Source organism: Artibeus jamaicensis, unplaced genomic scaffold (assembly GCF_021234435.1).
Source record: "Artibeus jamaicensis isolate MK-2021 breed Jamaican fruit bat unplaced genomic scaffold, CSHL_Jam_final contig_511, whole genome shotgun sequence".
Lineage (NCBI taxonomy): Eukaryota > Metazoa > Chordata > Mammalia > Chiroptera > Phyllostomidae > Artibeus > Artibeus jamaicensis.
The window spans coordinates 1,664,885-1,692,337 of NW_026521866.1; the positions used below are offsets into that span (position 1 = coordinate 1,664,885).

The 27,453-nt window shown below is 37.5% G+C and overlaps 1 protein-coding gene and 1 non-coding gene across 2 annotated transcripts in view; both read left to right on the forward strand.

Annotated features, from left to right (window-relative positions):
• The first annotated feature begins 1,977 nt into the window (after positions 1–1,977).
• On the forward strand, positions 1,978–2,083 carry LOC119038345 (U6 spliceosomal RNA). The gene has a single exon (XR_005080405.2). It is a non-coding gene; the product is annotated as a U6 spliceosomal RNA (small nuclear RNA).
• Positions 2,084–3,746: 1,663 nt separating this feature from the next.
• The window catches only part of NAPG (NSF attachment protein gamma), a 29,345-nt gene continuing 5,638 nt past the window's right edge, over positions 3,747–27,453 (forward strand). Inside the window, exons 1-9 of the mRNA XM_037130805.2 lie at positions 3,747–3,912; positions 7,900–7,967; positions 9,889–9,973; positions 10,677–10,694; positions 11,365–11,395; positions 14,604–14,713; positions 14,827–14,893; positions 15,180–15,250; positions 26,841–26,919. Of these exons, the coding sequence (XP_036986700.1) occupies positions 3,857–3,912; positions 7,900–7,967; positions 9,889–9,973; positions 10,677–10,694; positions 11,365–11,395; positions 14,604–14,713; positions 14,827–14,893; positions 15,180–15,250; positions 26,841–26,919 (585 nt within the window). The 5' untranslated portion in view covers positions 3,747–3,856. The remainder of the gene's footprint in view (positions 3,913–7,899; positions 7,968–9,888; positions 9,974–10,676; positions 10,695–11,364; positions 11,396–14,603; positions 14,714–14,826; positions 14,894–15,179; positions 15,251–26,840; positions 26,920–27,453) is intronic.

Below are 27,453 nucleotides of genomic sequence, written 5' to 3' on the forward strand. Positions count from 1 at the left end.
GGCTAAAAAGAGATTAAAAAAGGACTCAGGAATTCTGCTTTGAGGTATTTATCTGAAGAAACACAAAGCACTATTTTGAAAAAACATATGCATCTTTGTGTTCATTGCTGCATTAATTACAATAGCCAGAACATGGAAGCAAGCTAAGTGTTCATTGGTAGATGAATGGATAAAGAAGATACGTCACATACATACAATGGAGTAGGATTCAGCCATAAAAAAAGAATAAAATCTTACCATTTGTAATAACATGGATGGGCCTAGAGGGTACTGTGCTGAGTAAAATAGGTCAGATTGAAAAAGACATTAATATGTGGAATTTAATAAACAAGACGAGTGAACAAACAAAACAGAAACAAACTCATACAGACAGAGAACATTTTGATAGTTACCAGATGGGAGTGGGGTTGGGAGGATGGGGTGAAAAGGGGGGAGAGATTAAGATGTGAAAATTGCCAGTTACAAAAACAGCCATGGAGATGTGAAGTACAGCAGAGGGAATGTAGTCAAATATTGTGATAAGTATGTTATGGTGTCAGAGGGGTTCTACACTTATTGGGATGATTGTTAATCTCTATGTTGTATACCTGAAACTAGTATAGTATCGTTTGTCAATGGTAATTGAAAAAATAAAAGGCATCGAAAACACACAGATTACAGACCTTGAGACAGCAGATTATTCTGGATTCTCCAGGTGGGCCCGAGCTCATTGCAGGAGTCCTCATAAACTGAGAAGCTTTCTGGCTTTGGTCAGAGAACCAGAGAGATGGCAGCATAACTCAGCCTGACGTTGTTGTTGAGATGGAAGAAGGAGCCATGAGCCAAGAAATACACATGGCCTCCAGGAGCCAGGAAAAGCAAAGAAATGGGTTCTTCCTCAGAGGCTCCAGAAAGAAATGCAGCCGTGCTAACTAACACCTTGATCTTAGCCCATGTTGGATTTCTATCCATAGAACTACAGGATGCATGTGTGTTGTTTTAAAAGCAGAGAGACAAACAAACAAACAACAACAACAACAAAAAACAGAGAGAGGCCTGGCCTGGTACCTCAGTTGGTTAGAAAATCATCATGAGCACATTCCTACTGGGTTTGATGGAGAATGGACAGTTGTGAAAGAACAGGAGAGATGAAAGAGTGCAAGGTAAGTGTAGTAAACTGAGGGAAACTTAGCATGGACTGTTTGTTCAGATTCTTCTTGATGTCCCTTTGTCTTTGGAGACAAGGAGTCTCCTTTCTTCTGATCTGCTTCAGGGGAGAAGGTGGGAGAAGGTCAGAGCAACCTTGCTTCTGCTGTTTAGTTTTTTCAAACTTCTTCAGTTTAATATATTCAGTCTTCCAAGGTGCCATATTTTGGGGTAGCATATCCTAATCCCATCAACCTTCATGTGGGAGTTGCTCTCCGTAGATCTGAAGGAAAGGAACCTCCTTCTCTCTGAAGACAAGAAAACTGAGGGGAATCTGAACAAAGGCTTCACTCACTTTCCCCAGTTGACTACTCTTAGTTCATACACTTTGTCTTATTACATTTTTTCATGACTTTTCACTCTTCATCAAATGTAGCATAAAAACACTCAGGTTTAATTGCTTTTGCAGGTCCTCATTTTCTTACGGAGGTTTTGTTGTCACATAAAACTTGCAATAAATAAATGTGTATGCTTTTTGCCTATTGCTCTGTCTTTTCCAGTCTAATTTCTCCAGCTGGAGAAACTAAGATGGGTAGAGGCAGAGGTTTTTTTCTTGCCTACATCCCCTTGCCTGGGTTTTTGTCTTGGGTGTGTAGGTGTAGGGCCTTGTGTAGAATGGTTGGTCAGGAAATAATAAATGAATATGTGAACCAGTGAGAATGAGGATGAGGCTATAGACTTTTGGTGGCAATCCCATAGAAAAACACCTGGGCAGTTTCAATGGTTTTAGAGGTTGATGGCACTGGGTGATTAGTAAGTCTAATTTCACTTTAAAATTCAAGGCTTTTCTGTGTGCTTGCTTAGGCAGCACATGTACTAAAATTGGAATGATACAGAGAAGACTAGCATGGCCCCTGTGCCAGATGACATGCAAATTTGTGAAGCATTCCATATTTTAAAAAGTAAAAGTAAAATGCAAGGCTTTTCTGTTTGCTGTTAAAGGCACCAGCAACAGTCCCTCTTGTTCTTAATCAGTCATCCAAGGGCTGCGTTGGACTGAGGGGCATCACAGCCACGGTATTTTGCAATTCCACTATTTCCCCCAATTCCTGAATCTGGACTTGCCTTGTGACTTGATTTGATTGATAAAATGAGGCCAATGCCTTATGAGCCTGTAGGACTTCCACTTTCACCCTATTGGAATTCCTATTGGAATGCTGTGTCCTTCACATAAGGAAGCTTAGGCTGGACAATGTGATAATAAGAAGCCCCCTGCTTGGGTGATACTCGTACCCATGAGACTGAATAAGGAAATTAGGATAGATGGGGGACAGGGACAAGGCCAGTTCAACCACTGACACCAGAACAAAGGCAGAATATTTTGGAACAATGCAAGTAATTAGTTGATGGGATGGTGAGGAAAATAAAAGATCTCTTCTAATTGCTGTTTTTTTTTTATTATTAAACAAAAAGTAAAAGTTGGCAGGTGACAGGCAGGCAGGTAGGGAGACTGTATTGGAGTTTTGAGAAGAAGTGTGTGTACAGCATCCAAGAGAGTGGGCAGGAGATTTGACCAGGGAAATGTAGTGCAGTTGCCCATCGGTAGCAAAGGTTTTCTTGATGTTTATGATCATTAAAATGAGTAATGTTAGCATCATGCTATTTGTTTTCCTACAGCCACATTTACTTGCCTAAGAGTGGTTGCAGAGTAAGTGGAGACTAGGGGTTTTTCCAGTTAAGAGAAAGGAGAGAGAGAGATAGGAGGTTGAAGGTCTATGAAAAGGAGTAGCTAAAAGGATGGAGCATGCAGTTTATGCTGGGTAAAGAAGAAGTGTGAATAAGACCACAGGGATAGAAAAAAGTGAGAGTTCCGTTGAACATGAAGAATTATTGGCACTAGGAAAGGTGGATTGGAATGACAAGAGGAGCTAAAGTGGGCTGCTTGAAATCAATACTGCCAAGGACACAATTATTACTAAAGTCAAGATTATAATCCTGGGAATAGTGTTTGAGTCTGTTGGGTTAGAAACTGAGAAGGTGCATGCAAATTGCAGGAAACATCTATGTGAATATTGAAATCACTATGAATTATCTATGAATTATGAATTGGCCAACTGTATTACTAGCTTCACTTCTGCTAGATGGTAGCAAGTGGTCTTAACTCTCTGAACTTCTCATTCAGAACACTCACCACAGTTTGTATTGGTCGAGTAATTCTTTGACAGTAATCAGGAGTAATCTGTTTTTGATTACTGACTGGTATATAGTTGGCACTTAAAAGGCGAAATGAAAAAAAATGAACTATTCTAGCTACGGACAAATGTAATACATCATAAAGCCAATGCGTTTTCACATGAGTGAAAAGGCAAGGCTCCACGAGGGCTGCGGTTTTTGCCTGTTGTACTCCCTGCTGCTTTTCAGGTGCTTAGAACAGTGCCAGACACATATGAGGTGTTCAGTAAATATTTATTGATTGAACGAAGGAACCATATTTAACGTATCACCGCACCCGCGATACAAACGCACGGTCTGACACGGCCTAGGCTCTCCGCGCCTGCGCAGTGGTTGGCTCCCTGAACCCTGACGGGCTTCCGTACCTTCTTTGCCTTATTAAATTTGACCTCTGCTGGCCTCAGTAGCCGCTCGGCTTTGGTGCTGTCCCGGCATCCTGCTGGGTGTTCCGAAGCTTTCTCAGCCGGGTTTTCAGCTTTCTAGGGCTGGGACTGTGGAGATGGCGGCTCAGAAGATAAATGAGGGGCTGGAGCACCTCGCCAAAGCTGAGAAATAGTGAGAGATTCTAATGTCGTTTGCATGGGCGCTGGGGTCGTGCCCCTTTCCGGCCGGGTTGAAAGGAGAACGTGAGGGAATGAGAGTGGGTGGGGGATGGTGGTTTGGGGCAGAAGGTGGCAGCGGGGGCCCGGTACAGGTCTGTAAGCCTGGTTGCCATCCCTCACTCCCGCCGGAAGTCGTCCCTGCGCCCTTTCTGGGTGTCCGTGTGGTCGAACCAACGCTGCTTTTGCTCTAACTTGGTTTTTTGAATCTCATCACTTTGAATTGGCTAAGTCCCTGTGGTGGGGGCTGCCCTGTGCATTGTAGCGAGTTTAGCAGCATCACTGGCCTGTACGTGCTGGACGCCAGTACCATGCCTCTCCTCCTTCCTTCCCCGATTGTGACAACCAGAACTGTCCCAGGGGGAGATAAAATCGCCCCCGTTAAGAACCACTACTCTAAAAGACTGCCTTGAGTTGGATAGTGGGCTATAGATTGACCCTGAAAATTCCTCGTTGAGCCTTTGTCTTGCCACGTTATACTCGTCCTGGGGGCAAGAACTGCGCTTTGCGCTTCCTTTTAGTCTTTTTACGTTTGTTCGGCCAGCTTCTACGGGATGTAATAGGCACCCAGTAAATATTTGTGAAACTGAATTGCTCTCTGCATAATCCTTTTGACGCTCTTCTGCTCCTCCATTGCATTAACGCCCATCGAATTTTTATCTGGCAGTTCGAGGTAATGAGATGTCTATATTGTGATCTGTGTTAGATGCTTCATATACGTAATGTGACTGACATCTCCACAACTCTGCAAATAGAGATTCTCATTTTACAGAAGGGGAAATGAAGAACCCTTACAATAACTTATGCAAGGCTGCACAGTGGGAAAAACTCAAACTATTTCTGTTGTATCACATTATTTCCAGGCAGTGTGGAAAGTACTGGGACTCTTGGTGTAGGTGCCCACAATAATCTTTCTGTTTATTGAGAGCAAACAGAAGTACTATTAGAATAGTGTCTGTAATAAAGATCATCCTAAAGCTGTTAACTGTGCTTTGGTAACAGAGGTAACCCCAGCCTGGAGATTTTTAGAAACATGGTAATAAAGGTGATTTCTGAGCAGGGTCGGCAAAATAAATATTTAGAGGAGGGGAAATCCCATTACAGGGGGAATCCATGCCCAGGATATAGTTTAAGCACAGGCCTGAAGATGTGCTGGGAAACAGGGAATGTAGAGTAGCTGCAGGACACAGGGCATGGGCCAGAATGGAGAAGAGTTGGGGCCAGATTGAAAGGTCCGCCCCTCTGTTATAGTGGTCCTGAACCTTAGCTTTCCTAGGGATATAATAACCAGTGGGACCTGGTTGGATTTATTTTAGCTAAAGGAAATGTATCAATGTGGAGAATTGGGAGGAGGGGAGAGTGAAAACTTTGGCATATTTAGTAAACAAACATTTACAGATTTGTTACTGTGTATTTGTACACAGCCTACTGGGGTTACTGAGCTAAAAGGGTTCTCTTCCTCAAGAGCCTAGAAATCACAGGAGGGCAGACAGGTAAGCCAAAAATAAGGTATTCATCGTTAGATATGAAGTATAGAGTGGCTTCGGTTGAGATACAAGGTAAGGAAAGGTTGCTGTGCCAAGAGTGGAAGACAAGAGGGCAGAGCCCAAAAGGTGACCTCACCATTACAGGTTAGTAAGCTGTCATGGTGAGGGCCCCAATTAAAGCAACAGTATGAGGAGCAGAATTGGGTGACAATTATAATTGAAAAGCTTTAATGACTTGACTGGATGTGGAGGGAGAGGCTTGACCCCTATGTTCCTAATTTGGGAGGTGGAATGGTGGAGAGGCCCTCAGCGGAAGCAGAGATGAATGAACATGGTGGGTGGGAAGGGCTGGGTCGGGGAGGTGTTGGATTGGGTGTTGGATTGTGTTGTGTTTGAAGGCTCAGTAGGTGGCAGGAAAAATGGGCCTGGAACAGAGGTGATTTGATATTTCTGTCTTCTACTGATAATAGGGTTCCATATTGCCAAGCAGTTTTGTAATTATAATTAACCCCCTCAAACAGGTGGTGGTTTTGTGGGTTTTGGTCCTTTGGAAATTGATTAAACTGTTAACCTCAATAAAATTTCTTTATTCACTTTTTGAAAGAAATAGTCAAAACGGTTATAGCCATTGAACTAAACTAGAATGCCTTCTCCCTTCTTAATTAGAGATTCTTAGTTTCCTGGATGATTTATTGGGTTAGCCAAAAAGTTGTTTTTTTTTCCATATTGTGGTTCTAGTAGCACTTAGTTGTCTTTAACTTCATTCAAAACAATTTTGTTAGATTGTATTGTGACAGCTTTTATATCAGCTTGCTTTTTCAAAAAACATCAAAATTGGTGATTTTTTTGTGTAGTAATTTTAACATTAAAGACTGAAGAAAATACACAACATTTTCAGCATATGCTTTATCATTTCAAGAAAGGTAAAAACATAACTGAAACATAAAAAAAGGCTTGTGCAGTGTATGGAGAAGTGACCAATTGAATGTGTGAACAGTGGTTTGTGAAGTTCCACACTGAAGAGTTCTCTGGACAGTGCTCCACTGTCAGGTAGACCAGTTGAAGTTGATAGTGATTAAATCGAGACATTAATTGAGAACAGTCAGTGTTATACCACATGGGAGATAGCCAACATACTCAAAATATCCAGATCAATAAAGTTACTGGTGAAAGTGAAAAGTGTGTCTTTTATGTACAGAGTTTTTGGCCACCCAATACTATAATTTTATATCTCTAGCTTTTTAATGTATAGACCATTAGACAATTGAATTGTTATGCCTTGTTTTGGGTAAAATTAAAATTTCTGTTAATATATAGGATATAATAAGTGCTTTGGAGTAGGGTGGAGGATGAAATTTTTGTTTTATTGCATACTTCCTCAATTTTGTGGGTTAGCGTGGATAGACTGCAATTTAAGGAATTATTTTGAGCAAAAGTATTCTTGGTGAGCTTGAAAAGTTACAGATTTGCATCATACCAGTATAAATGCAAACACAAATATTAAATACATTTATTTGGCAGGAAAATGTTCCTTTAAAGTTAGGGCCTCTGGGCAGTTCACAGAGCTGTCAGAAAATGAATGGATACTTCTAAGGGGATTCCCCTCAGGGACATTTGATGCTGACATTGTTATGTATAAGCTAATTGAATTGAAATTTAGAATCTGAGATGGTGTTTATTTAGCAGTTCTTATGCACAGGCAAGCTTGTTAGTCACTAAGTTAATTTAAACTGGAAATACATAATTATTTTAAATTAGAGCAAGAAAATAGAATGCCGCAGAAAGGGCAGGTAAGGTAAGGACTCAGAATTGATTGTTTGGTTTGGCATCTGAGATGCCAGTAGTGATCCTTGAAAGCACCTTCTCTTGTTTTCATAACATCCCTGTCTCTCTGGGGTTTTTTTTTTTGGTTTTTTTTTTTTTTGTTCACTGGTGGCTAATTTGCAACCTTTTTTGGTGACTCCCTCTGGAAGTTTATATTCTGCAGTCTTTCAGCCCCCTCTCAAGGACTCCCTAAGGGGATCTTAACAGGACTCTTGATGTGGCAAATGCTGATGACTTGTCATTTAGTCTCTCCAGCCTCTCTCCTGAGCTTGTCTTACAAAGCCAAATGCTTACTTGTGCTGTGCTTTAGAGGGCTTCAAGCCTTAAATTTAAATAGCCTCAGGGCTTGTTTACAAGCTGGTCACCCCAGTCACTGGTTCTGTGGGCCTTGGATGGGGCAACAATATATATTTCTAGAATATTTTCAGATAATCTCTGCTGTACTTGGATGTTATACAGGCATTTCAAAAGGAGGAAAACCCTATCTATGCCACTGGTAGGGAAGATGGTGAGGCTGTATTGTAAATAAGGTTGGATGGGGACTTGTTACCTGATAGCTCCTATTCCTTTTTTTTTTTTACTTATAAATGTGGTTGGCAACCTCTAAGAAATACATCTTTCTTTCATTGTAGCCTGAAAACTGGTTTTTTAAAGTGGAAACCAGATTATGACAGTGCTGCTTCTGAATATGGAAAAGCAGGTACGTGTGACTAGCCCCTATAACTCCAGTGTGCAATCTTAGAGTGGGCTGATAACTTTCTCTCAGCATAATACTTGCTCTTCATGCTTCCTGTAAGATTCTAATAAACAACAACAACCCAGTCCCTTGTGTGTTTAACACTTGTTATTTTCAAACATGTTGAGGGCTGAGTCAGAAATCTCCATATTTCTTCATGACAGGAGAGATGAGTAGGGTTGGCAGAACTTAGCTGCAGATTTTTAGCATTGTGTATATATATTCTTGAACTTCATTCAGTTGCATAGTATCTCTAGAAATTTGCCATGTTCTTTTTTATAATTCCTGTTATTGAATACAAAATTTTGTTAAATTTTTTGTAATGTCTTATTGTAAGCAAATCTAAAACCATGTGTTTGGCCCATGATTTTTTATGAGACTCACTTTGAGATATACCGATACATGTTCATGAGTGTTCAAGCTACATACATATTAGAATATATTTATTCATATGTAAAATAAGAATCTGAAATATGCAGCAGATAGGGGCTTTGCTAAAAATTTAGCACTTTTAAGTTGTGGATATAACTTTTAGGGTATCTGTGATTGTGTTTCAGTAATAGCAGCTTCTGTTCACTTTTATTATCCTGTTGTAGACATCATGTAGGTACTGGGTTTCTGGCAAACTTTAGTTTTAGTATGTCACCAAAAAAAAAAATTTGTAAGCTGAAGCTAATCAATAACAATAAAGGCGTTATTTTCTAGATAATAAAAGAAATGACAACAAATGAGTTTTTAGCACTTTTATTTAAATCCTGAGTAAATTCTCTGATATTTCTATATCATATTTAAAGGGAAAATTATTAAAAATTCAAACCTTGTATGGATTTTATGGACACCTGTACAAGAAGCTTTTGTAATGGGAGGGCACAACATTTTTTAAATTTCCATGAGGGAAATTTGACACAGATTTGTTTTATATACATCTGAGACCATGAGCTGCTTTCAAAAATAAATATTTCAGGTCAGGTTCTTCCCATTAAAGCATTCTTTATTTATTTTCTTTTATAAGTTTATGCAAAATACATTTAAGTCAGAGAGGGGAAATATTTTGGGTAGTTTACTTTCAGTATTTTACTAAAGAGAATTTTATAATGTATTTTAACAAATACCTTTTTTTAAAAAGTTGTATCCTTTTTATGTATTTGTAAGCAACCTTTGGTAAATTTGTCAAATCCATAATATATTTTAGAGCCAATCCTAATTGTTTTGCTTTGATGATGACATTTTATAGCAATGAGCACTGTATTTTAACTCTTTGGATAGTGAGGGTTTTTTTCCACAGAAACCTAAATGGTACAAAAGCTTTATTTTAAATGCATTTTTAATTTTTTGTCATTTGTTTTAAAGATTGTGCTGAATAGGAGGGTTTATTATAAAAATATTTAATGTCTATATTGGTCTTTATTTCAAAGTAATTTAAAAGATGGAATAAGCTATAACTAAAGCACTGGGGTTTTTTTTGCTTGTTTTTATTAAATATAAAACTAGTGAAGTAAGGTACTGTTTTTTGTGATAGTACCTGTTATTCCAGAGCATTGGTTCGACTGATGCTGTCTTAGTTTCTCAGAGCGTAGATGTTGGTGTTAGTTAGGAAGACTTCCTGGTTTTGAGTGGAGGTAGCACTGATTTGTAGGAAATAGTATACAAATAAGAAAACCAAACTTTTGAAAATACTTCTAAGTTATTGATTATTGAAATGTGGTAAGAAAATTGCTTTAGAAAAGTAATTTTAAAGTTTTATGACTCTTCCTAAATATTTGATTAAAATAAGTGTATGTATTTCTAATACTTTACACATGACACAGATTTTGGTAATGATTCATTTGAAGGTTTTTAAGTGGTGGAAATAGAAAGTCTTTTTGTTTTTGTTGTTTTATTTCAGCTGTTGCTTTTAAAAATGCCAAACAGTTTGAGCAAGCAAAAGATGCCTGTCTGAGAGAAGCTGTTGCCCATGAGAATAACAGGGCGTATCTTTTTCAGCCTTTAAAAAGGATTTGACAATTCCATGATTTTGACAAATGCATTTTCACTTGTTATAAATTTGCTACGTTGTGGAGTACAATGCTGTTAGGTTAGAGAACAGTCTGTATATTTAAACTTTGAAGGAGTATTTATAGATGCTTCTGATCATAAGGTCTATACTGCTTAGTAGAGTTACATTTGAGAGTTTATTTTTGATTTTTCTGGATTTGCTTGATTGTGGTTTTACTTGGGATGAAGTGAGGAAAATCTGTAGATAGGCAGTGAGGAATTAAGAGGTAGCACAGGTATTGGAGATATATAAACTGCTATATACATAAATTTTTTAAATACAGTCTTCCTCAGGTATTTGAAATAAGATTTTCTGAAGTTTTTTTAAAAACTTATACTGAAAATTGTTTATTTGGTTGCCCTTGCTAATTATGATTATAGTAGCCTTGCATTTTAGTAAAACTCTTCATATTAATTCATAATGGAACTAGTATAAAATCTGTGTGGTATTGTGAATTATGTAGTTCTAGGAGATATCATCAGGCATTAAAGTTATTTCTTTTTTACCTGGTTTTAGGATTTGCCCTTTGGATTTCCACTGGGCCAGTGATTTAGTTACCTTTTCTTTTAAATAGTAAATATTTAGAAATGGTTGATTTGCTTTTTTTCCTTAATATTGACTTTGTTACATCCATTCAGTCTTTTTCATGCTGCCAAGTAAGTAAATATCCTCCCACATTTTCATGTGTTTGCAGATTATTATGTTTTAAATGTTGCTGTCTTTCCATACATAGGTCAGTAAAATTTTTCCTACAATACAAATTTATAAATAGTGAGTTCTTTTGTATTGACTTAAATAAAAATCATTTCCATTTGTTTCAGTGTTTACCTGAACCTTGAAACTAAGCTCTCCTAAGATAAAGTATTTTAAATTAAATCCACATTAATATTTTTAAAATCATTCTATTCAGTAACCTATGAAAAAACAAAGTAAGTTAGAACCTCTGTTTTTCCCCTTTTTCTTGATAGTTAATAGTGCCTATGGAGAAAAGTAGGAATCTTTTTTCCCGGTTTTTTAGAGAATTCTTACTTGTTTCAAAATTTGGATTTATCCTTGTCATGTAGAAGTTCATTTAACCTTTCTGAGTCATACTTAATTTTGCATTTGCAAAATAAAATTCCTGCAATTCAGATGCCTGATGTTTCTAAGGCATTATTGCCCTCAAAAATAAAATGAAGAAAAAATAATGTTCTGTGCTAATACAAGCCTAAAGTATATGTAGTACCTGAGCCAGTTAAAAGTGAAGTAACTTTATTTATAGTAGAAAGTTTATCCTCCTCCTTTTTTCTTTAAGATCTCATTCTAGAAATTATATTCTCTTTGCAGAGCTTATGAGCAAGCTGGCATGATGTTGAAGGTCAGTAATGTTCTGTCATACTGTTATATAGATAGAATGAGTTAACTACGCCGTAATGAAGTAAATTTATGTTGGAGTTGAAAAGTCTCCATGCTGTAAGGCAAGAGAAAGCCATGCTAATTGGACCTACAGGGTACACTGTGTCATAAGATAAGTTTTAAAAGTGAGAGGAACTGGGAACCCCCAAAGTTCTAAGTTTTGTGACCAGGTGAGAATATATTGCTAAACAAAGAACTATGTGGGAAGTCTCCCTAATTTTGAGAAATGTAGGACATCTTACTGTAGTAAAAAATTTACAAGTATGTATTTTTTACTACCCATGAGTTATAGAGATTTTTCACTTGTTTTATATAAATATCAGTTGGCATTGAAGAGAAACAGAGACTTAAGCTGTTGCTATTTAACTGAGTCTTTTTGAATGGAATATTTTGGTTAATGTGGCTATGCTGCTTTTCATATTTCTGCTTCTTAAAAATAGGTTGGCAATTAATGTACTGTTGTGAGACAGAATGTACTGCTTTATGACACTGACTCTCACAGTCTGCCAGCGGCAGTTGAGATAAAACATTTTCCTTTGCATTTTTATGTTCTCTGATATGGTAAAAAGTTGTTTTGAATTATTTACTGTAAAGAATTGTTTTAAGAACTTACTGTTCTTAATTTTTACAACTTCTGTAATCTTAATGGTTTTTTAAGTGAACACTTGCTCATTATAGAACATTTACAAGTACTGAAAGGATTAAAGAATGTTAGTAATTGCTGTTAACATATTTACTTTTCTTCTTATAGTTATTTTCATATAATACATTTTCACATATATAGAAAATAGAAAATGTTGTACATACAGTTCTGTATCTGTCTTACTGTTTATGTATAATGTTTTCAGGAAGATTTTCTAATGTCATTAAAAAATACTTTCATAATATATGTCAAGGGTTTTAAGAGTTTTCATAGCCTTTGACCCAGGAATTCTAATTGTGATTCTAATTTGTAAAGAAATAGAAAGATAGTTTCCCCTGAGACTAGGAATCACCAAGGTTCCTCATGAAATTTCAGTGTACTTTGTGCGCCGTTACTAGGATACACTGTCTTAATGCAGAAGTGGTAGACCACTAATCATATATAATCTTCTCAGCCTCAGCTTGTACTCTAACAGCTGTGCTAAGGCTTTCGTTTTCATCAATGGTTATTATGCAGAAATTATTTTCTTCTTAATCTCTTAAGGATTTGAAAGACACTGCTCTGAATGAAGGAAAGATAAACCTATGGATAAGGAAAAGGACAAAGGAAAGTACATTCTGGCATTCTCTTGTATTTAAATTAAATGCTTTTGAATAGTCATGAGACAATTAGGACTCTTAGGAGTCCTGAGCTCCCTGGTCTACCGCTCGTTCTCAGGGATGGTTTCCACCATTTTGTCATACAACCTTCACATTCATCCCCCGTTGAAGCTTAGGAAGGGAGAGTTTGTTGGTGGAGACACAGGGGAAGACACGGGGACTTGTTGGATCAGCCTCTGATTCTGTCATTTCACAGCCGTTGTGATTTCATATCCTGTTCACTCCAAAGAAGCTATGAGGTGACGACGGCACACAAGCCAAGCCACTGAGAATAGGCATGTTTTAATTTTGTTCTTTATGATTTTACCCTACTAGAAGAACAGGGTGAAGAGTATAAAACAGTATAACTTTTAAATATAAAAGTATAAAAGCCCATCTTCTTTTTATGGAGAGTTGTCAGCATTGTGGTTGGCCCATAGTCATGCTTGATTTGATGCAAAAGCAAGAAGAGGTACTTAATTAATTTTTAAACACATTACTTAGATGGTACTTCATATTGCCCCTATCTATGAGGGTAAGACTCATGAAGGATAGTACCCTGTGATATATTTCTGTAATCCCCCTAATGTTTTATATATTGTAGCTTCTCAGTATGTATTTATTTAATTAATGGGTCAGTGAATTGGGGAAAGAAATATTCTGTAAAAGCCAAAGTAACCCTCAGAATTTAAGTGGGTGAAGTCGATTTTGTTATACTCACCTTCCCTTTCTACCAAATGTCCTTCAACATATGCCATAGATACTTGATTCTTTCCTTGACCTTTGGTTCTATAACCAAAAAAAAAGATTTTTTTCCACCTAGATTTGAGGTTATATTAACTGATATCATTTCACTTGAGTTTGATGGCAACTTACTTTGTGCAGTGTCTTTTAATCTGTTTCATTGTTATTTATCTCCATAGCTAAATAATAGAAAAGTTACATTTTAAAGTTTAGAGTACAAGTTTTGCATCCTAAAAAATTCGTCAACTTAGGAGAGACTAAATAGGCAGATTTGAAAACAACTCATGAGGTGTTAGCACGGAGCTTATATTATTAACACAACATGTCAACCCTAAGTAAATAATGCCTGTATACTTTATGTCAAGCTTTTAAATGAATTTTTAAAAATTTAAAAAAGTTTTGATATGGAAACACTAGATATGATGTCCGCAGGATACTGACACTTAGGGTTTAATGGTAAGATATAGATTACTCTGGCTGGCATTCAGCATTGTGAACTCAGGGGATAGGGGAGTGATCGCGATGAAGGAGGTGGGCCGGGGTGTGTAGGGCAGTAGGATAAGGGAAGAAGTGAGACTGCTTCTAGCAGGTGATATGCCTCCACCAGGACCACTGCTATTTAGCTCCGGCGTGTTATTGCCATGCGGGAATGTAAGCCTGCTGAGGCCTTAGATTTTGATATTTCTTAAAAATAGGAAGTCATAAAACAGCTTTTGTGAAAGTATCTAATTTAAAATACTGAATGGTTAAAACAAGAGGCACTTGTAAATAAGATGCAGCTGTTTGGGCTACTATTTTGTGTAGTCCGTGTATATGTAATAGGGACTTAGTTAATGTTCAAAGAATTTTCAATGCTTACAAAAGTGGTAAAGAGCAAATGTTTTGGTTTTTACTCTGTGTAGTTTCCCTGAAATCCTGTGAAGTGATGAATTCTGTATAGATATTAACTGATACATATTTAGTTTGGCTAAATGAAGTTTGATGGGGAGAATAACTGGGTGAAGATGTTTCATTTTAAGTATATTTATTGTGTAGGGTTTGACTTGTTTACCTTCATGACTCAGGGATAAGGTAATTGAATTTTAGATTAACTTTGTATTTAAGATGGTGCATTTGTTGATCTACTCTGTATCTTTTGCCTAAAGGAGATGCAGAAACTACCAGAGGCTGTTCAGCTGATTGAGAAAGCCAGCACGATGTACCTGGAAAACGGCACCCCCGACACAGCAGCCATGGCACTGGAGCGAGCTGGAAAGTGAGTGTGCAGAAGAGTCTGCCCAGGAGCCTTTACCTTTTTGTCTTAGGAAAGTCCTTTGAGAAACAAGTTTTCCATTTCTCACATAAGTCAAATTTTCTTTTCTAATTTAGGCTTATAGAAAATGTAGATCCAGAAAAGGCTGTACAGTTATATCAACAGACAGCTAATGTGTTTGAAGTAAGTTTGAATTTTTTTCTTCAAGTATACTTAGAATATTTAGATTCATAATATGCAGGAAAATAGAGAAACGGCATTACGTTATGGAACTTTCCTGTGCTCACAGCTGAAGTCTTTCTTTTTCTCTTTGAGAGTAATGAAGCGGACTAGCCCCTGTGGTGCCCCCCTCCCAGCACAACCCTTCACTCTCATATTGAGTGCCATTACTTTTTTATTCAGTAGTTATTGGAGGGAAAATATTACTCCATTAAAGCAGCCAACACTCTCTTTTGTTTGATTCCTTCAGAATGAAGAACGTTTACGGCAGGCAGTTGAATTACTAGGAAAAGCTTCCAGACTGCTAGTGCGAGGACGCAGGTAAGTTTTCCAAAACTCTTCATGTTTGTCCATGTGTGTTATGCCTTTAGTTTATGTTTCGAACTAGTTAAGTAATTTTGGGAATGGCTTGTTAATCTTTTGGGTGTAAGCTGTAGACATACCAACTGACCTAGTACAAAAATTGATGTGTGTGAAATGGCACATTGAGTTACGTATTAAAAGATCTGCTGTTTTTCTAAAGTGTAATTTCAAAAAGTATCATATACTGTGCTTTTTTTGTGTAAGAGCTGGCTCAGCAGCACTTGAGAGCAATTTTCTGGATCTGATACTTGGTTAGATTATAATTTCTCTTCTTGAGGAGAAATATCTCTGTAGGCATAGATAACAAGATGCCCTAAATACCCCTGAAAATAGACAACTTTTTGATAACCAAATAGTGTCATTAAATAGGGTTTTTACTTTTTATCTTTTAAATATATGGCCTAAGGCACAAACAGCTGGGTCTCAGAAACCTAGAATCCCTAATGGACTTTCTTTTCTTTTTTACTTTGCCTCAATTTAAACTTAGTAAACAATTTCTGATTCATAAAAGTCCATTTGCTGAGCTCTCCTTTCACAGCAGTTAAGGTAAACACCCTTAAGAGAGTAGGAGTCTGAAGATAGACATCTCAATTGAAATACGCCCCTAGCCCTCCATTGACAGGAAAGACCCAAGACACATTTTTGTCAAGGGATCAAAAAAGAAATGACTGAATAATATATGAATCCCTTTCTGAGACTGAATTAAGGATTTTTTTCTTCATTAAGACTGCATATTCTAAAATATAATTCAGACATTTAGAGTAGCATCAGAATAAATTAATACAGAATTAATAACTGTTAAATGTTCTCATTTAAGTATACAACTGTATAGGACATTTTTTATTGATTAAACAATAACATTTTATTCCATTTTTAAATTAAGACTTCATATTAAACCATGAAAAACAATTTAATTTATAAATCAGCCTTGAGTTATAACCTTTATTTATCCTAATGCTCTTGGCTTCCTAGAGATTAAAACAGTTGAAATGTTAACTCTGACATTGTCCAACTAATAAATGGTGGCCTAAAAAATTGAGTTTAGTCTCTGAAAGGATTTCCCGCAGAAACAAAACTGTTTGTAATGGTGGTTTCAGGTTGTTGCAGAATAGCTGAAGTGAAAGGTGGTACCTAGATTTTGACCCTTGTGATCGGGACTCCACACTGTAGAGGCAGGAGGTTGTGTCTTTGAATCTTTGTCACTGGGCAGAGAGGCAGGTCTGGCATTCCTTTACCTCCTTTTCTCATTTATTCCCACCCCAGTGGTCCTCCTTCAAGGCTTCCACCGCCTTCATAGAGCTCTTACAGGGCCCCACTGAAGGTCTAAGAAGTGGAGTTGGAAGTAAGGGCAAAAGGTGGGATGACTCTGTGTAGGAGTGTGCTCTGCTTCAGCTTCCTTAGGGAATTTCTGTTTTCCACATCGTTTTCTCTTTTGTTTCCTAAAATGCAGATTATCTAAAGCTGTGTTTTAGGGGAAATAGCCAAGAGGGGGTAGGGCTAAGATGTCCCTAGAGAGGTCAGTGGAGGAACATTTTCCAGTTATGTATACATATACCTTAAGAGAGCTCCATTTAAGGGTGGTATCCACCATCATTCTGAAAACGTTACTGGTTGATTGTGATATGTGTCTGAGAATCATGATTTTATAGCAAGTACTAACTTTTCTTCATAGTGTCAGTAGAGGGGGAATGTGTAAATTGAAAGAGCAGCAGGAGTGAGAGGGTTATCGATTCCTTGAAAGGTAGACATTTATAAATCTAGGGCAACCAAGAAGTCTTTTGTTTACTTTGAGAATTGGTTTTATTGCTTTTTTATCTTTAAAAATGCATTTAAAAATGATAGTATTTAATGCAATGTTGGACAAAAATTAATGTGGAAATATTTTTTAAATTGTCTAATGTAAAAATTGATTGCAATTTACTCAGGAATATTAAGGAATTTGATACTTTTAAAAGTATCACTGGGGGACTTCTGGCCAAGATGGAGGTGTAGGTGGAAACACTGTGCATCCTCGCACAACCAAAGTTTTAGTAACAAAAACACAACCAAAACACAGAAAATTGAACTGTACGAAAGTCCGACAACAACGAACCATTCAGCCAGACTGGTAAGAGGGGCAGAGTCAGTGGCTGGCACAGTGGGATCGGGCAGGAAAAATTGGCCTGACCAACCCAGGAGCACAGGCGGCGGTTGGCAGATTCAAGGCATGGGGTGCCAACGGTGCACCCAGTGAGGGCGCAAAGTGGCCGGCTGACTGCAGTCACACATTTACACTCAGATAAACCAGGTGAAGGAGCGAGCAGTGAGGCAGACTGTGTAGGCTAGAGCTCTAGCTATGGGAATTAAAGCCTAAAAGCACCAATTGGAAAAACTCTTGGGGTTGAGGTGCCGGGAGAAGCTTCTAGGCTCAGAGAGAGTGTGTTGGAGGGACCCACAGAGTCCTGGAGGGTGCTCAGGCCCACACACCCAGGAGCCAGCACCAGGGGGGACCAGTTTGCTTGTGGGAAGCAGCAGAGGAGACTGAAATCAGAGAGACAGCGGAACAAACACCACTGTCCCTCTCTGACCCTGCCCCCACATATAGCATCACAAACCAGCGACTAGGTCGCCCTGCCCTGGTAAACACCTACGGCTTCGCTTCTTATACATAAAGGGTGCGAACAGACCAAAACATTATGGCTCAAGACAGAAGAACAAATCAAAGCCACAGAGCCAATACTTCTAAGCAACAAAGAGACAGCCAACCTATCAGATGCACAGTTTAAAACACTGGTGATCAGGATGCTCACAGAACTGGTTGATTTTAGTCACAAATTAGAGGAACAAATGAAGGCTAAACTAATTGAAATGAAGGGAAATGCACAGGAAACCAATAGTAATGGAAAGGAAACTGGGACTCAAATCAAGGGAGCAGAAGGAAGGAAAAAATGACCAAACAGAAAAGTATGAAGAAAAAGAATTCAAAAAAATGAGGAGAGGCTTAGCAACCTCCAGGACATCTTTAAATGTTCCAACATCCGAATTATAGGGGTACTAGAAGGGGAAGAGGAAGAGCAACAAGTGGAAAACTTATTCGAACAAGTAATAAAGGAGAACTTCCCCAATCTGGCAAAGGAAACAGACTTCCAGGAAGCCCAGAAGTTCAGAGAGTCCCAGAGAAGTTGGACCCAAGAAGGAACACACCAAGGCACATGATAATTACATTAGCCAAGATTCAAATGAAGGAGAGAATCCTAGAAGCAGCAAGAGCTAAGGGGACAGTCACCTACAAAGGAGTTCCCATCATACTGTCAGCAGATTTCTCAAAAGAGACCTTCCAGGCAAGAAGGGGCTGAAAAGAAGTATTCCAAGTCATGAAATGCAAGGACCTACATCCAAGATTGATCTATCCAGCAAAGCTTTCATTTAGAATGGAAGGAGAGATAAAGTGCTTCTCAGATAAGGTGAAGTTCAAGGAGTTCATCATCACCAAGCCCTTATTATATGAAGTGTTAAAGGGACTTAGAAAAAGAAGATAAAAAATATGAACTGTGAAAGGACAGCAAACTCACAGTTATTAAGAACCACACCTAAAACAAAAGCAAACTTAAGAGGACAGCTAGATCAGGAGCAGAACCATAGAAATGGAGATCACATGGAGGGTTAGCAACAGGGGAGTGGGAGGAGGGGAAGGGGAGAGAAGGTATAGAGAATAATAGCATAGATGGTAGGTAGAAAAGAATAGTGTGGGAAATGTAGAAACTAAAGAACTTGAGACATGTGGACATAAACTAAAGAGGGGAGAATGGTGGGTGAGGGGTGTGTAGGGTGGAGGGGAATGAAGGGGGGGAAATGGGACAACTGTAATGGCCTAATCAATAAAATATATTAAGAAGAAAAAAACTATCACTGGGTACATGTAGTATGAAAAGATTAAAAGTCAACTGCCACTGTAATTCTATCAGGAATTTAAGTAGTACAAGGTAAGAAAAACATGGAGAGTCAATACTAACAGAAACATAATTGAGATAATTTATGTGCTGTTTGAATATCTTGAATTTATATTTCAATTATAATCTGATTTGAGATTATCAGTTGCCTAAAATAAATAAAACATGGTAATTTTACACTTTGTATAAATAACATCTGATGGAATATGGAATGAAATTTAAAGTTTTATTCTTGTTACATTTAATTAATATGCATATATTTTTTCATCAACTTGAGACTATAAGAGTTAATTCTAATTTAATAGTTTAGTTTATATCCTAGCATAGCAAAATTAAATAACCTATTTAATATATTGGTATTAGTCTCCTGTTTTTCCTTTTATTTATGGAGAGCTGTAATGCAGAAGTTAATCACTTCTGTGAAATGGTCACATTTGGGAGCCCTTAAACCAGTTCTAGACCAGTGTCCTTGTTTCCTCTTGGGAAAGGCTTTTCTAACACGCTTATGTGACTTACCTGTGAGACTTTCTCTTCCTCTGCTTTCCAAAGATCTGAGGCAGCCGAGCAGATTGGCACACTGTATGGTTGACTCATAGTGACCCCGATCCAGAGAGCTTTGCTCTAATTCCCAGTGAGGGAGAGAATCCCACTTCCTTGTTTTCTTTTAGATTTACATTTTTTCCTTTTTATTGAGTTTATTGGGGTGATACTGGTGAACAAACTTATGTAGCTTTCAGGTACACAATTCTACAACACATCACCTGTACACTGTTTTGTATGTTCACCCCAAGTCAAGTCTCCATCACCATTCATCACCCCATACCTCCTCCACCTGCCTCCAACCCTCCTTGCCCTGGCAGTCACCACACTTTGTCCACATGCATGAGTTATTCCTCTTTTTTTTTCTATTTTGCTCAGTCCTTCCACCACCTCCCCAATCTCTCCCCCACTTTCCAACAGCTGTAAGCCTGTTGTCTGTCTATGAGTCTGTCACAGTTTTTCTTGTTAGTTCATTAGATTCCACATATGAGTGAAATCATATGCCACTTGCCTGTCTCTTAGTGGCTTATGTCACTTAGCATAATGCTGTACGGGTCCATCCATGCTGTTGCAAACGGTAAGATTTCCTTTTCTACTGCCGAGTAGTATTCCATTCTTGTACATGTACCACAGCTTTTTTATTCACTCATATTCCTATGGACACATGGGTTGCTTCCAAATCTTGGCTATTGTAAATAATGCTGCAGGGAACATAAAGGTGCATATATTCTTTAGAATTAGTGTTTCAGGTTTCTCTGGATAAATTCCCAGAAATGAAATCACTGGGTCATAAGGCAGTTCCTTTTTTAATTTTTTGAGGTAATTCCCATACTGCTTTCCACAGTGGCTGCGCCAATCTGCATTTCCGCCAACAGTGCATGACGTTTCCCTTTTATCCACATTTTTGTCAACACTGGTTTGCTGATTTATTGATGATAGTTGTTCTGATAGGTGTGAGGTCATATCTCATTGTGATTTTAATTTGCATTTCTCTGATAATTAGTGATGGTGGAACATCTTTTCACATATCTATTGGCCATCTAAATGTTCTCTTTGGAGAAGTGTCTATTCAGGTCATTTTCCCATTTTTTAATTGGATTGTTTGTGGGGGGGTTGGGAGTTGAGTTGTAGGAGTTCTTTATAAATTTTGTATATTAATCCCTTTTCAGATGTATCACTGGCAAATAATGTTTTTTCCATTCTGTGATTTGTCTTTTAATTTTGTTGATGGTTTCCTTTGCTGTGTGAAACCTTTTCAGTTTCATGTAGTCCCATTTGTTTATTTTTTTGTTTCCCTTGCCTGAGGAGATATGTCAGAAAAAGTATTACTGCAAGAAATATCCAACATTATATTGCCTCTGTTTTCTTTTAGGATTCTTATGGTTTCAAATCTAACATTTATGTCTTTAATCCATTTTGAGTTTACTCTTGTGCATAGTTTAAGAAGGTTGTCTGGTTTTATATTTTTGCATTTATCTGTCCAGTACCCCCAATACCATTGTTGAATAAACTATCTTTACCCCATTGTAAGGATACTCCATTGTATGTTTTTGCCTCCATTGTCAAATATCAATTGACTATAAGGTGTGTGTTCACTGTGGGCTCTCTACTCTGTTCCATTGATCTATATGACTATTTTTATGGAAGTACCATGCTGTTTTGATTACTGTGGCTTTGTAGTATAGTTAGACATCAGGTAGTGTGATTTATTTAACTTTGTTCTTTCTCAAGATTGTTATGGCTGCCTTGCTGGTGTAGCTGAGTGGATTGAGCATGGGTCTTCGAACCAAAGGATCAAGGTTCAATTCCCAGTCAGGGCACATGCCTGGGTTGCAGGCCAGTTCCCAGCAGAGGACTCAGGAGAGGCAACCATACATTGATATTTCTCTCCCTCCCTCCTTCCCTTCCCCTCTAAAGGTACATAAATAAAAATTTTAAAAAAAGATTGTTATGGCTATTCCAGGTCTTTTTTGCTTTCATATAAATTTTTTAAATATTTGTTTTCATTCTTTGAGCTATACCATTGGTATCTTCATAGGAATTGTGTGAATCTGTAGATTGCTTTGGGAATTATGGATGTTTTAATAATATTCATTGTTCTTATCATGCATATAGTGTGTACTTCCACTTATTTGTATCTTCTTCAGTTTCTTCCTTCAGTATTTTCTAATTTTCCAGGTACAAGTCTTTTGCGTCCTTGGTTAGATTTATTCCCAGGTATTTTACTCTTTTAAAGCGATTATGAACGGGATTGTTTTTAGTTTCCTTCTCTGACTATTTATTTTTGGTGTATAAAAATGCTGCCAGTTTCTGTATATTAATTTTGTATCCTGCTTCTTTACCAAATTCATTTATTAGTTGTAGTAGTTTCTTGGTGGAACCTTTGGGTTCTGTATGTACAGTATCATGTCATCTGCAGATAATGACAGTTTTACTTCTTTTACAATTTAGATGACTTTTTTCCTTTATGATTGCTGTAGGTAGGACTTCTACTGTGTTGCATAAGAGTAGTGAAAATAGAAATCCCTTTCTTCCCGATATGAAGGAAATCACTTGTAGTTTTTGCCTGTTGAATGTGATATTGGCTGTAGGATTGTCATTTATGACCTTTAATACGTTGAGGTATGTTCCCTCTGTTTTGACTTTGCTGAGAGTTGTTATCATAAATGGTTGCTGGATGTTATCAGATGTTTTTTCTGCAGCTGTTGATCTGATCATGTGGTTCTTATCCTTCATTTTGTTTATGGGGTGTCTCAGGTTCATTTATATGTGGCTGTTGTCCAAACCTTGCACGCCCGGGGTCAGTCCCCCTTGGTCATGGTGTATGATTTCTCAGTGTATTGTTGGATCCAGTTTGCTAATATTTTGTTCAGGATTTTAACATCTGTGTTCATCAGGGATATTGATCTATAATTTTCTTTCTTTCTAATGTCTTTATCTGGCTTTTGAATTAAGATAACGCTCGTAAATTGACTTCGGGAATCTTCCCTCCTCTTGAATCTTTTGGAATAGTTTAAGAAGGAGAGGTGTTAGTTCTTCTTTTAATGTTTGATAAAGTTCACCTCTGAAGCCATCTGGGCCAGGACTTTTGTTTGTTGAGAGCTTTGTGATTACTACTTTAAGCTGGTTCTTCTCGATTAAGTTTTGGAAACTTGTATGTTTTTAGGAATTTATCTAATTCTTCCAGATTGTCCAACTTGTTTGCATATAGTTGTTTAATTTTCTCACTATCTATATTTTTCTTTTTTTAAAGAGAGAGTGGAATGGAGGGAGAAAGAGGGAGTGAAACACATCAATGTGTGGTTGCTTTTCACACGCTTCTAACTGGGGACCTGGCCTGCAACCCGGGCGTGTTCTCTGACTGGGAATCGAACTAGTGACCCTTTTATTTGCAGGTTGGGACTCATTCTACTGAGCCACACCACCCAAGGCTCATATGTATTTCTTTGGTTTTAGTTGTTATTTGTATTTCATTTCTGGTTTTAGTTATTTGGGTCCTCACTCCTTTTTTTCATGATAAGTCTAGGGAAAAGTTTGTCAATCTTGTTTATCTTTCCAAGAACCAGCTGTTGTTTCACTGATCTTTTCTATCATTTTTTAAGACTCTACTTCATTTATTTCTTTTTTATTTTATTTTATTTATTTATCTTTAGAGGGGAAGGGAAGGAGAGAGGGAGAGAAACATCCATGTATGGTTGCCTTTGGAGTGTCCCCTGCAGGGAACCTGCCTGCAACCCTGGTATGTGCCCTGATGGGGAATCGAACTGTGATCGTGTGATCTACTTCATTTATTTCTGCTCTCATCTTTATTATTTGCTTCCTTCTACTAACTTTGGGCTTATTATTATTTTTTCCAACTTCCTTTAAGTGTAAAATGAGATTATTTATTCAGATTTTTCTTGTTTCTGAGGTAGGCCCATCCCTGTTAGGACTGTTTTAACTGTGCCCCATGGATTTCGGGTTATCTTCTCATTTTCATTTGTCTCAAGGTTTCTTGATTTCTCCTTTGATCTCATTGTTAACCCATTCCTTGTTAAGTAACATGTTATTTAGCCTCCATGTCTTTGTGTGTTTTTCAGGTTTTTTTCTAGTGATTGATTTCTAGTTTCATACCACTATGGTCAGAAGATGCTTGATATTTTTTCAGTATTCTTAAATTTATCGAGACTTGTTTCTGTGCGCTAATGTGGTTTATCTTAGAAAATGTTCCATGTATATTTAAAATATATTCTGCTGCTTTGGGGTAAAATGCTCTGAAGATATTTATTAAATCAATATGATTTAGTGTGTCCTTTAAGGCTGTTGTTTCCTTGTAAATTTTTTGTCTGGAAGATCTATCCATTGATGTTAATGGGGTTTTCAAGTCTTCTACTATGACTGTATTACTGTCGATCTCTCCCTTTATATCTATCAAGTTTTGCTTTACATATTTAGATGCTTCTATGTGTGGTCCATTTATGTATACAAGGGCTACATCCTGTTGTGAATTTTTCCCTCTGTAATTAAGTAGTGTCCTTTGTCTCTTACTACAGGCTTGGTTTTAATGTATATTTGTTGTCAGTTATAAGTCTTAATGTCCCAGCTTCTTTTTTCCATTTGCATGAAGTATCTTTTTCCGTCCCTTTTAGTCTGTGTGTATCTTTCATTCTGAGGTGAGTCTCTTATAGATGGCATATATATGGGTCTTATTTTCTTACCCATGCAGTTATCCTATGTCTTTTGATTGGAGCATTTAAGCCATTTACATTTAAGGTAATTATTAATAGATTGTATTTATTGCTATTTTATTTTTTAAATATGTTTTTTTCTTTTTCTTCTGCTGCTTCTTAAAGCAAACCCTTTAACATTTGCTATAAGCTGGTTTGGTGGCAACAGACTCCTTCAGCTTTTTCTTACTTGGGAAGCTCTTTAGTTTTCCATCAATTTAAGTGATAGACTTGCTGGGTAAAGTAGTTTTTGTTGTAGGTCCTTGCTTTTTCATAACTTTGATTATTCCATGCCAGTTCCTTCTGGCCTGAAATGTTTCTGTTGAGAAATCAGCTGACAGTCTTATGGGAGCTACTTTTGTGGGTAACTGTCTTTTTGTGTGTGTGGCTTTTAAGATTCTCTTGTCTTTCACCTTTGCCATTTTAATCATGATGTGCCTGATATGGGCCTCTTTGAGTCCATCTTGTTTAGATTTCTGTATGTTTCCCAGGCTTGTCTTTCCCCTTTATCAAGACAGGGAACTTTTTGGTCATTATTATTTCAGATAGGTTCTTGATCCCTTGCTTTCTCTTTTTCCTTCTGGTACTCCTATGATATATATGTTGTTACACTTCACATTGTCCCGAAGGACCCTTAAGCTATCCTAACTTTTTAAAAATTCCTTTTTCTTTTTGCTGTTCTGATTGGGTATCTTTTTTCTACCTTGTCTTCCAAATTGCTGATTTGATACTCTACTTCATCCAACCTACTGTTTATTCCTTCCAGTGTATTCTTCATTTTAGATATCGTTTTCTTTATTTGTGATTAATCATTTTTTTTTTTTTTGGTTTTGATGACCTTTTTCTTGCTATTGAGCATCCTTATAACCATTTAGAATAAACTTGATGTCCAATAAATCGCTGCCTCCATTTTATTTAGCTTTTTTTCTCTGGAGATTTTTCCTGTTCTCATTACATTTGGGGTCTGTTTCCTTGTCTCCCCATTTTGGCTGCCTCTTTGTGTTTGTTTCAGTGTGTTGGATAGATCTCATATCACTTCCCATTTTTGTGGGTTGCCCTTATATGTACTGGGTAACCTGTGGAGTCCAGTCATGCTGTCTCTATGATTGCCTAAGCTGGGTGCTGCAGGAATATTCCTTGTGTGGGTTATGTGTGCTGTCCTTTAAAGTTATACAGGGAGTATATATGATGAGTGAGACTCTTGGGGGACAGTCTTAGAATTCTGCTCCCATGCCCAACTTATAAATCAACTTTGTTTCCATAATTTAGCAAGTTGAACTTTGGAGATTCAGAATGCATTTCTCCAGTGAGTCTTATTTTGCAAAGCAGTAAGTCGACAGGGCACACAGGCCACAAAGATTCAAGTTAATTCATAACGTGAGTTAAAGCAAGCCACTATGTATATTTTTAATACCAATATTTTTAAAACAATAATTAACAGAAAAATACAGTATAACATGCTTGTATTTTTAATTCAAGTCACAGCAACACTTTCCTCCCTCTATACTCTAACAGTGTAGAATGCTTATTTACTCTTGAAACAAGAAGACAAAGAATGCAAATCATTAATAAATAAATAGCAACTGAAGAATAAACTCTTTCACGTCCTCACAACTGTAAACCTGCTTTTGCCAGCCCCAGTATAATACAGCTTCAGTGGGAGATGGTGATCTGATTAGCGTTAGATGGCATTAGGGTTGGGGAGGCAATTAGGGCGTAGGGCCTTGGAGGACCAGAGGAAGATTTTTGGAGATCCTTTTCTCTTCATTCTGTCCTCTGAGTGGGATGGGAGAAAAGGTGAGTGTGAGAGTAGGCAGAAAAAGATGAATGCACAGGATCAAAGGTGGCAGGAAGGACTTTTCCAGCCTCAATCTGTGTGCCTTTCCCTGCTGCCCTTTTCGGCCCCAGGAGCTGTTGGGCTCACCGAGGAAGTAGGGAGCATGTGACAGTGAGGGCAGAGCGGGAGAAGTAGTTCTTTAGTGGGAGGCAGTGCTGGCAGGGCATCTGGATGGCCTGTGTGTGGAAGGAAAAAAATCTGGGATGATTAAATGGAGAGTTCTTCTCCCTAATACATTTCATAAACACTCATAAAGCAGTTTGTTGAATTTGAAAGATAGTGATTAATGAGTGATCCTTACCTGTCCATAATTTCTCTCGCTTTTCTGTCTTATGCTAAAAGGGCAAGTTGAGCATTTAAAAGACAAGCTATATGAGCAAAGCTCATGGAAATGTGGATTACAGAGCAGGTGCTAAAATGCCTCATATCCTCTTCATTTCTCTAAAAAACTGTCATGTCCAATACATTACAGTGATGACCTCTGTTGTAGATCATTTGGACCTGGCTTGTTTTACATTTCTTTGTTTTGTCTTCAGGTTTGATGAGGCAGCACTCTCTATTCAGAAAGAAAAAAATATTTATAAGGAAATTGAGAATTATCCAACTTGTTATAAGGTATGTTTTGGAAATGCTTATTTTTGGCTTTACATTAGATAATGTTTCATATTGGCATATATATGTACCTATAACCAGATTCCATGGATAGTTGTATGTTTTTTTAAATAATGCTTTTTGGGCCTCTATTTTTGACCAAACTGGACTAAGCCTATCTGTCTTATTGATTACAATTAAAACTTCCAGAGAAAAATATAAAAAACAATTATTCGAAAAGTAGAGCAAGATGATGGAGAAGCAATCCACAAAAATGGGAAGTGATATGAGATCTATCCAATACACAGAAATAAACACAAAGAGGCAGCCAAAATGGGGAGACAAGGAAACAGACCCCAAATGTAATGAGAACAGGAGAAATCTCCAGAGAAAAAAGCTAAATAAAATGGAGGCAGTGATTTATTGGACATAAAGCAAGACTTGGAGAAGCAATCAATATAGCAGTGAGTTTCTAAGGATTTTTCATTGACTTAAGAGAAGCCTCAGTCATGGAGCTGGGCAGCTGAGGTGCTAGGAGCTAAAACTCCTAAAGAACCT